This window comes from Vulpes lagopus, chromosome 11 (genome assembly GCF_018345385.1).
Source record: "Vulpes lagopus strain Blue_001 chromosome 11, ASM1834538v1, whole genome shotgun sequence".
Classification (NCBI taxonomy): Eukaryota; Metazoa; Chordata; class Mammalia; order Carnivora; family Canidae; genus Vulpes; species Vulpes lagopus.
The window spans coordinates 23,978,994-23,989,806 of record NC_054834.1 but is presented as its reverse complement, the minus strand read 5'-3'; the positions used below and the strand labels follow the sequence as shown (position 1 = coordinate 23,989,806).

At 41.4% G+C, this 10,813-nt stretch overlaps 1 protein-coding gene across 1 annotated transcript; it reads left to right on the top strand.

Annotated features, from left to right (window-relative positions):
- Window positions 1-9,147: 9,147 nt before the first annotated feature.
- On the top strand, window positions 9,148-10,023 carry LOC121471501 (proline-rich protein 2-like). The gene has a single exon (XM_041722318.1). The coding sequence runs from the start codon at window positions 9,148-9,150 to the stop codon at window positions 10,021-10,023; it is 876 nt and encodes a 291-aa protein (XP_041578252.1).
- Window positions 10,024-10,813: the final 790 nt, after the last annotated feature.

The window sequence follows — 10,813 nt, the reverse complement described above, 5'->3', positions numbered from 1 at the left end:
GAGTACCCACTATATGTATGAAGTATGAATGCTATGGAAAAAAATAAAATGTATAATATCACCTCAAAAGAATCTTTCATTCTCAAAGTAGATACTATAATGGATGATATAGAACTTGCAGAAGAAAGTTAGAAGCGATGGCTCATATATGAGGTATAATAAAACACTAGAATATTTCAGGGCCAGAAAAGATTCTTTAAAACTGGAGCATAAGAAAAGCCTTTGTGGGGGAAATATAATTTGATTTGAACCTTGAAGAATAGATAAGATTCAGGGGAATACCTGGGTGACTCAATGGTTGAGCCTCTGCCTTTGGCCATGGTGTGATCCCAGGGCCCTGGGATCGAATCTTCATCAGGGTCAGGGTCAGGGTCAGGTGCCTCTCCCTCTGCCTATGTCTCTATGTCTCTCTCTCTCTCTCATGAATAAATAAAGTCTAAAAAAATATTCATACATGTGAAAATGTGAAGAATTATATCCATTTGGAAAAATTATACAATATAGGAAAATTCAGAGAAAATATTACAATTTGGCTGTATAGGAATGAAAAAGTGAAATAAAAAAATAAAAATATAAAGTTGGATGGTATGTTTGACCTGGATTATAGAATATTTTGAATGTTAGGAGGCCTTTCATTGATTCTTGATGGATAATTCTCACCAAGTTTTTTAAATTAAGACTTTATATTTTTAAGACAATTTAAGATTCATAGCAAAATTGAGAGATGCATGCACATGCATAGATTCCCCTATTGTCAACATCACTCAGTAATATGTGTGTTGTTGTTTTTTTTTTAACTGAGGATAAACCTACATTATATGTCATAAACAGCCAAAGTCCATGGTTTACATTACAACCAAAGTCCATGGATTACATTACTCCTGGCTTTGTACATTATACGGATTTGAGCAGATGTATAATGACGTGTATCCATCATTATGGTAACATACAGGATAGTTTCACTGCCCTAGAAATCCTCTATGCTTCACTTATTCATCTCTGCCCATCTCTGGAAACCAATGATCTTTTACTGTATCCATAGTTTACCCTTTTCCAAGTGTCATGTAGTTGAAACTTTATACAGTAATTAGCCTTTCAGAATGGCTTCTTTCACTTAGTAATACGCATCTAAGTTTCCTCAATGTCTTTTCAAGACTTGATAGTTCATATCTCTTTAATGTTGAATAATATTCTACTGTCTGGACATACCACAATATATTTATTTACCTACTGAAGGACATCTTAGTTGCTTCCAAGTTTTGGCAACTATGAATAAAGCTGCTATAAATATCCATGTACAGATTTTTGTGTGGCTTTAAGGTTTTAGTTCTTTTAGTTAAATAGTAAGGAATGCAACTGTTGGATTATGTTTAATTTTGTAAGAAACCACCAAACTGTCTTCCAAAGTGACTGTACCATTTTGCACTGTCACCAACCATCAGCGTTCTTATTGCTCCACATCCTCACCAGCATTTGATGTTGTAGTGTTCCACATTTCAGCCATTTTAATAGGTGTATAATGATATCTAATTGTTGTTTTAATTTGCATTTCCCTGATGACCTATTATGTAGAGCATATTTTCATATGCTTGTTTGCCATCTGTCTTTCTTCTCTGGTGAAATGTCTATTAAGATCCTTGGACCATTTTTTAATTGGGCTGTTTTCTGGCTGTTGAGTTTTGAGAGTTCTTTGTGCATTTTAGGTAACAGTCTTTTATCAGATGTGTCTCTTGCAAATATTTTCTCCCAGTCTTGGACTGACTTCTAATTTTCTTGACATTGACTTTCACAGAACAGTAGATTTGAATTTTATTGAAGTCCTGTTTAGCATTTACTTTTCTCCTGGATTAGAAGTTTGGTGTTGTATCTAACCACTCATTGCCATACCCAAGGTCTTCTAAATTTTATTTGTTGTCTTCTGAGAGTTTTATAGTTTTTTTGTTTTATATGTGGATCTATGATCCATTTGAGTTAATTTTTGTGCAGTTGTAAGATCTATATTTAGTTCCTTTTTTTCGTGTGAATATCCATCATTTGTTGAGATCATTGCTTCATTTTCTTTCCTTTACACCTCTGTCAAAGATCAGTGGACTGAATATATGGAAGTATATTTCTGGTCTCTTCTGTCACATTGATCTGTTTGTCTGTTCTCTCTCCCATACCACACTGTTTTGATTAGCATAGTTTGAAGTTGAGTAGTGTCAGTCTCAGCCTTGTTCTTCTCCTTCAATATTGTGTTGGCTATTCTGACTCTTTACCTTTTCATGAAGGTAAGTTAGATTCAGTTTGTTGATGTCTATAAGATCACTTGATGGGGTTTTGATTGGGCTTGCAATGAACCTACAGATCAATTTGGAAAAAACCAACATTTGGACAATATTTAATTTTCCTATTCATGAACATGGAATATATCTCCATTCATTTAGTTTTTTATTTTGTTCATCAGAATTTTATAGTTTTCCTCATTTTGATCTTGTGCATATTTTGTTTGAGCCACTAACTTTTGAGTAGCAGAGTAAATTTATCAGAGGTTTACATTAAGAAAATTAATCTAATTGTCCTGAAAAGGGAGAAATTGGAAGTTGTCAGCCTGGTTGAAATGCAAGACAATAAAGATGTGAAGTTGATTAGTTGTCATGAAAACAAAGAGTGTAACAAAGATGTCACTGATGTTGCCAAGATAGACTTAATAGAATTTATTATTCCTTATATAAGACCAGAAGATGCTAAATAATAATAGAAAGTGGTCTAAACTCTTTAACTTTTGCTTCATTTAATTCTCCATAGCATTGAATGAAGTAAGAACTATTATCCTCATTTTATAGATTAGAAAACAGTACAGAAGATAATCCAAGGGTCGTGTCTATAACAGAGCATGGTGGGTTTGTTGGAATCTAACATCTGGATCCCACTCTGAGTCCTCGCCACAAACTGTGTCTTGAACCTTAGTTACTGAAAATATTGTGGTTCTGTGGACATAAATCGGGTACATAGTATGATCAAAGTCCATTTGAGATGGAATAAGAAAAATTGAGTTTGGATAGCTTGTTTTGTTTTCCCTTAATGATGTGTGTGTGTGTGTGTGTGTGTGTGTGTGTGTGTGTCTGTTTCTATTTCGTAAGCTCAGTGCTCATAAAGCCTGTTGGAAAAATATGAATTTCATACAGAAGCTAAGAATATTTAAATAAAAATCCACATTGAAATTCTCAGACTACAGTGCAACTAAGTCACATGGTTCATTACCATCTTCATAGTAGAGATTTTTATTTTTTAATTTCTTTCTTAAAGATTTTTTAAAATTTATTTATTTGAGAGACAGAAGGAGTGAGAGAGAGAACACAGAGGGAAAGGGAGAAGCAGGCTCCCTGCTGAGCAGTCAAGCCTGTTGCTGGGCTTGATCCAGGACCCAGAGATCATGATCTGAGCCAAAGCCGATGCTTAACCAACTGAGCCACCCATGCACCCTCACAGTGGAGCTTTTTAAATTTTTTTAAAGATTCTATTTATTCATGAGAGACACACAGAGAAAGGCAGAGACAGAGGTAAAGGAAGAAGCAGGCTCCCATGGGGAGCCTAATGTGGGCCTTATCCCAGGACCCCCAGATTACTATTTGAACCAAAGGCAGATGCTCAACCACTGAAACACCCAGGTGTTTCAAAGTGGAGTTTTTAAATAAGAAATTGCATCCTTTTATAAATGGGCAATGCCTTCTATCCCTTCAAGTCGTATATGCTGTATGTATCATTTAAAATCATGTTAAAAAGTGATAATGTGGAAAATTTTTTACATTTTTTATGAAAAGAAGACTAAACATATTTATAAATTGTGTATATGTGTGCGCATATGTGTAAATCTAAAAAAATAAGTAAAAAGGTATACACAAAATTTTAACTTCAGTTATCTCCTTGTAGTGAGGTTGTAAATGTATTTTTCTTTCCATTTTGGGCTTTCTTAGATTTTCTAATAATCTGACATGTATTAGGACTTTATTCTATCTAAAATAACTGATAAACTGTTGATGAACTATATCATTCAATTGTTGGTGAAGTTCTGTGCTACTTCTAGTTACTCTGCTCCTAGTAGAATTGTCATCTCTTAGCCTTATACCCCTTTCCACTTCCCTTCTTGTGTTATCTCAATCTATAGAACTAATTTTTGTATTAATTGTATTTTGCTAACTATTATTTTCACCACTCTGGCTAGGACTGCTTGTTACCTACCTAATATCCATTCTGTACTTCCTCCTTAAAAATAGAACTTTGATTTTGTTGGGAGTGGCATGGCACCCAGTTAAAAACCAAACAAAAAAATGAAACAAAACAACAACAACAACTCCCTATGCATCCATACCTCCCTTGAAGATAAACGTGTGTACTATCTGGTCCATACGCTCTGTGTGGGTGCAGTTGGTAGGAACTTGTCATAAGCTACTAAAAGAGGGTTCAGACTCAGCAGACACATGTCCTAAATTATATGCCTTTTATTCCCTTTTTATTTCAATATGAAATTTAGACATGATCACTGGTGATGCAATAATTCTAAAAGAATAATAATTCTTTACTTTGAAAATTACTGTTAGAATTTACTCTATTTTCATGATATATTCTCATTATCTAAGAGAATCACTTCTGTTCTAAGAGTTCTACTTCTGTTAGGAGGGACAACAGCAGGGATTTTACTTGGGCACAGTTGTTTTCGAGAGGTTCTTTTGAGTAAGAATTAGGTGTTTGCTTTAGTTTTTTTTCATAAGGATATTTTGATTCATAATGATAACTGCATAATTATAAGAAAGGATGATAACAATAATAATAATAACTATGGTTTATTGAAAGTTGAGTACTCTAAGTTGTACACATTGAGTCTGTCAAAAATATATTTACAACCAACTACTATTAAGTGGTTATCATTTATTTGCACATTTCTTTAGGAAACAGAGGCATTTATATACGAAGCAACTTGCCAAAAGTCACACAACTAGGAAATGGTGAAGCCAGAGTTTGGGCACAGTTACGTCTGAACCTCCCAGGTTTGCTGAGGCCTGAATCCCTCTGCTATTCTCCTACCATGTTTCCATTTTCTTTGATCAAAGTACATTCTTCCAGTTCATCTAAAAAGGTGTCCAGTTGGGGCACCTGGGTGGCTCAGTTGGCTAAGCATCTGCCTTTGGCTCAGGTCATGATGATTAACCTCAGATCCTGGGATTGAGCCTTGGGTCACTGGGGCTTCCTGCTCAGTGGGAAACCTGCTTCTCCCCTCTTTGTCCCTCCCCATCCCTGCCCCTACTTTCTCCTGCTGTCTATCTCTTTCTCTCATATAAATAAAGTCTTTAAAAGTATTTTTTTAAATGTGTCAAATTATGAGCACGTGATTTAAAACAAAGGGAATCTTTATTTCACCCATTGTCATAGCATTTTGACCATTAAGGGATCATCTCTGCTCTAGGCCTAATTGAGGACCATAGCCTAGCGAGAACATTTGGGTCTTCCTCTTTGTATACTTGTGTCCAATGATAGTTTTCAGGGCCTAAAGAAGCACAAGGAACTATGGGCTATGTGAATTCTACACATATAAAATAAATTTGCATTGCAGTATATCAGTTGAACCGTGATCTTTTGATTTCTGAAATTTACTAGGTCGCTGGTTGTTCATAATGTCAGCACCTAATTTCTTTATAGCCTTTCTAAACAATAGTTAAAGAATCTTGAGCCTGGATTGGCAGTAAATTCTCTAAATTCCCTCAACAGATATGCATTCCATAAAAATTGGATAATAATGTAATAATAAGGAAGAGCATATACAGTTTATTCGGAGATAACTACATGATTATCTTTTTAATCAGAGTCTGATTTACATTAGTTCCACCTTGTTATGTTATGAGACACTACGCATACTATGACTAACTTTCCTGAACCTCAGGGAAAACTGAAGGATTGGGTATAATCAATAATAGTGAAATTAAATTTCTTAAACATATAGTACAGTTACAGAAAACATGTATAATTACAGCTGCTGTAATAAAGGATCAAATAGAATCATGAAACTTTCTGAATTATTTTCTGTACAGTTTTAGCACTTTGTTTTCTACCTAAATTCAAACATTCACTTGGTTTTCATAAATGCTGTTTTTGCAGAATTTCATCATCAGCAGTCTCGCGTTCCACATCTGTGTAGAAAAGCCTACCCAGGGAGTTGCTTTAGCATCAGACACATGATTAGACACTGATAGACACATGGCATTTAGTAATACCATTAACATACTCCGCACTACACAATGGCAACAGATGTCTTAAGTTCTAACAACTAATCAAAAAGTAAATCAACCAACATAAAAAACATCTGGAATCCTAGAAATGGAAGAATTTAGTCATAGATCATTCAATATTCTATCAAATTTGTGTTAATTTGTGAAAAGCTGTGCTGGATGTTTTTATGCAAATGAGGCCAAATATACATTTTACTCTGTGATCTCCAAAACCATTTACTATAGAAAGCACTTTGTCAGGTTCCAAAGCACTTCTTCCGAGGCCTGAGATAACTCAAGCTTTCAGAAATAATTCTCTTATTAAAGCAATATGTTCAAAGTGAGCAATGCTAGTCCACAGGGAACGCTGCTGAGAAAGTAATGGTCTGCTGGTGAGTTGATGGACTGCATTAGTGGTCCCAGCCAATCCAGAAGGAGAACTGACAGCAGCTCAATTTGTAATGTATTTCATATGTAGAACGTACTCAGCAAAGAGCCCTAAATATTAGAACTGTGCATTGGCTAATTAAAGTCTTGGCAAATCATGGCATTGCAACTGTGAATTACACCCGGGCCATTACTCTCTGATCTTTGGGAACATTCTTATCTACATATGAACAATAATCATAAAGGCAGATAGATTTACAGAGAATATATTTTCAGTTTCTTTTTACTTACAATATCAACTTAATTTGGGGCTGCAGAAATTCATTTCCTGAGAAAGGGGAGTCTTTTGTGTTGTTATTGCTGCTGCTGTTGTTGTCGAATACTAAAAAAAGAGTTAAGAATTTGGAAGTCTCTCAGTGATTCTTGATGTTCTGAAAAAAATTTTATGATGCCTTCAGGAATTAGTAAAATACTATACTTCAATAAAAAATCAAAATTAAACCATTCCAATGAGATGTTTCAGTACCACAACATAGACTTTAGACAAGATCGCAGTCCTAATCAATTTTGGTATTTAAAATGACATTATTCTTTTTCCTCTTTTGGACAATTTAACCTGAAAATGGTATTTAGGTGTATACTGCTTATCCTTTGCTTAGTAAAGGGGGATAAATAAATATGAGTGCTACCTGTCTTTGAAATTTTCTTTTGCAAATGCATTGAATATTTAGCTGTGCTAAGTTGCTTCCCCGGTGACATACTTCATTAACATAGCAAATATAACAAGAAAGCTGTAGTTCTTAGCACACAATTGGCAAGTTATTTTTTATCTTGGGTTATCTTAAGGCACATTTTAAACTGTGAACTCAAATTGAACATGCACTGCTGCAGCGTTTTTATATTTTGAATATTATGCAGCAGAAGAGAATTTTCAGGCTGCCCCACAACAAAACATGCCAGTGAGTTGTTAATGCTTTTGAGATGTCCAGAGCTCTCCTTTGCAGTGTTATTTAATGTTTACTTAGACAGGAAAGGTAGATTACAAACATTTCCCCCTTAGCAAGTCATTTTCTGTTTTTACATATTTTTATTTATATATTTTATTCCACTTCTGTTCTCCAGAGCATATAGCCATAAGAATCTGCTAGAAGTACCAAGAAATGCTTAACGGCACAAATTTAAAATGCACATAAACATGAGTCTCAATAACCTAACATTATTGGAACATGAAAATTAGCTCACAAAGCCGATGTCCGTGAAATGCTACCATTGGATGACAGATGTTATTTTTCCTAAAGAATAATTGATAATTAAACTTTATCTCCAAATACAGAAAATTCACATCAAAGGGAAAAAAAAGAATGCTTCTTGAGGGGGGATATATACAACTAATATTCTTAAATGGTCATCTTTTTAAGCATATTTCTAGGAGAAAAAGAAAGAAAGAAAGAAAGAAAGAAAGAGAAAGAAAGAAAGAAAGAAAGAAAAGAAAAAGAAGAAAGAAGAAAGAAAGAAAAGAAAGAAAGAAAAAGAAAGGAAGGAAGGAAGGAAGGAAGGAAGGAAGGAAGGAAGGAAGGAAGAAAGAAAGAAAGAAAGAAAGAAAGAAAGAAAGAAAGAAAGAAAAACTGTGATAATCCCAAACTATTAGACATGGAATCTTTATAGTCTTTGCACAATCATGGAGACCTTGATGATCCCCTGATACTATTAATTCCTCCTACAATTTTTATAAACTTGTCAGGTCCTGCACTTTGCTTCTCTTACAGCATTGACACTGAAGCCAAATGATGCTCAATTTTTTATCTCATTGCATGACTAAAAAACTATGTCACAAGGGTACTTAATAAAAATGAGTGCGAGATTTTACTAGAGATAGGGGACTCGTCGGATCAAAGCTTATCCATTTATGAATGTTATAAACTTTTGATAAAACAAATTGTCATGTGATGGCATGTTTATTTCAGAAGTATGGATGAAAAGATAATATTTTTAATTAAAAATAATAAAAACTTTCTGCCAGCAGGTGGGCAATAGTTTTGGGGCATGTGGCGAACAGCTGGATGTTATTAAATCTGTATGAACTTGAGGATCTCACTGGTGATTCTTTAATAAAGCTATCTTTTTTTTTTCTTTTATTGCTAGTGCGGAAGGGTCGGGCATCTGTCCTCACACGGACAAAACAGATGTCAATTTTAAATTTTTTTCTCTAATTGTAATCTTTCTTACAAACCACTGACTTTTTAGTCGTGGGAGAACCGTCAGGGGTCAGTCTGCTCATCCCCGCGCCCACCCCACCCCACCCCGGGAGCGGGCAGGGAGCTCGGCCGGTCCCCGGCGGAGGCAGGTGGTCCCGGGCTCCGAGCCCCGCGCACCCGTGGGCCGGCGCCCTCCCCCCGCGCGGCGCACCCCGCGGCCGAGGAGTCTCGCGCTCGCCCTGGGTCCCAGCGGCGCGCAGCCGCTGCCCGCCGAGGTGTGCACTCGTATTTCCACACCACGCGAGGAAACTGGGCCCTCCTAGATGCGACCTCGCTTCAGGACACCAAACCCCAAGACTTTTAAACAAAGAAAAAGACACACGTTGGGGTCACGAGGGCCGCGCTGCTCGCGCACAGGTCCCCGCCCACGGCTCAGGGCCGCCTCCCCCCGCCACCGTCTCCCGACGGGTTCGCCGCGCCCCCGGGTGCGCGTGGCCGTGGGCCCTCCTAGCGCGCTGCGTCCGGACCCCGCACCTGGTGACCGCGGCCCCGCGGCCGCCCCGCCCCGCCCCGAGCCAGTCGCGCCCCCTTGCGTCCGTGGCCACTTCCAGCGTGGGTGCAGCAGGTCGGAGCCCCCCGAGTCCTGCACCTGCAGCGGCACAGGGGCTGAGCCGGCCGGGGCGGGGGACGGGAGGGGGCAGGTCCGGCATCACCGTCTGGGGCTCGTGGGGGCCGCGCCAGGCCCCGTGGGCGCCCAGGTCCCCAAAGGGACAGTTCCCGTGGGCGCCCCGCCTCGGGGCCGTGCTGCATCCACTGCCCGAGAAACCCGAGTCGCCCCACGCGGCAGCCACGGCAAGCCTCCCGGTGCAGGCCGGGCCCACAGGGACCTCCTGGTGCAGGCCGGGCCCTCGGTGAGCTCCCGGTACAGGACCACCCATGGTGAGTTCCCGGCGCAGGTCGGGCCCACGGCGACCTCCCGGTGCAGGCCCAGCCCAACGACCTCCCGGTGCAGGCCGGGCCCACAGGGACCTCCCGGTGCAGGCCCGGGCCACAGCGACCTCCCAGTGCAGGGCAGCCCATGGCGAGCTCCTGGTGCAGGTCGGGCCCATGGGGACCTCCCGGTGCAGGGCAGCCCACGGCGACCTCACAGTGCAGGGCAGCCCACGGCGAGCTCCCAGTGCAGGCCCGGCCCACAGTGACCTCCCGGTGCAGGCCAGGCCCAGGCGACCTCCCTGTGCAGCCCGGGCCCATGAGGACCTCCCCGTGCAGCCCAGGCCCACGAGGACCTCCCGGTGCAGGGCCACCCATGGTGAGCTCCCGGTGCAGGCCCGGCCCACAACGACCTCCCAGTGCAGGGCAGCTCACGGTGAGCTCCCAGTGCAGGGCAGCCCACGGCGAGGTCCCGGTGCAGGCCAGGCCCACGGCGACCTCCTGGTGTAGCCCGGGCCCACGCTCGGGGCCGCCACGCGGCGCTGTCCCGCGAAGGCCGCCACCCGGACGCCCGGCAGACGCGCCCGTGGGGCGGGGGGTGGAGGAGCCGGTGGGCAGCGAGGCCCCGGCCGGACGGCAGAGGCGCCCGCGCCGGGAGTCCCCGCAAGGGCTGCACTGCGCCCGGGGGTCGGAGCTGTGGGCTGCCAAGGGCTCCCGGCCCCACGGACGCCGCCCAGGAACGCGTGTGCTTGGCGGGCTCCAGCCCCAGCCCTGCGGCCGCTGGAGGATTCCCGCGGGGCTCGCTCTCCCGCCCCAGGAGCGCTCACGCCGCCTTTGCTCCAATGAGCAGCCATTTGATTCAGTGAGTCTCTTATATTAAAAAACCAAGATTTATCTTATCTTAAAAAACCAAGATTTATCTTAGCGATCCGGGCATCGGAGCACAGGTTGTTCTAGAGCTCCCCGTATTCTTCACGCCTCCCTCCTCCCTGGCATCCCGCAGTCTCCGGGGCAAGTGACTGGGCGCCGCGCAGAGCATCCTGCTGCGCGAGCCTGACC

Excerpts from the sequence above, each read along its gene's own strand:
- LOC121471501 (XM_041722318.1), top strand. The coding sequence starts at position 9,148 with ATGCGACCTCGCTTCAGGACACCAAACCCCAAGACTTTTAAACAAAGA.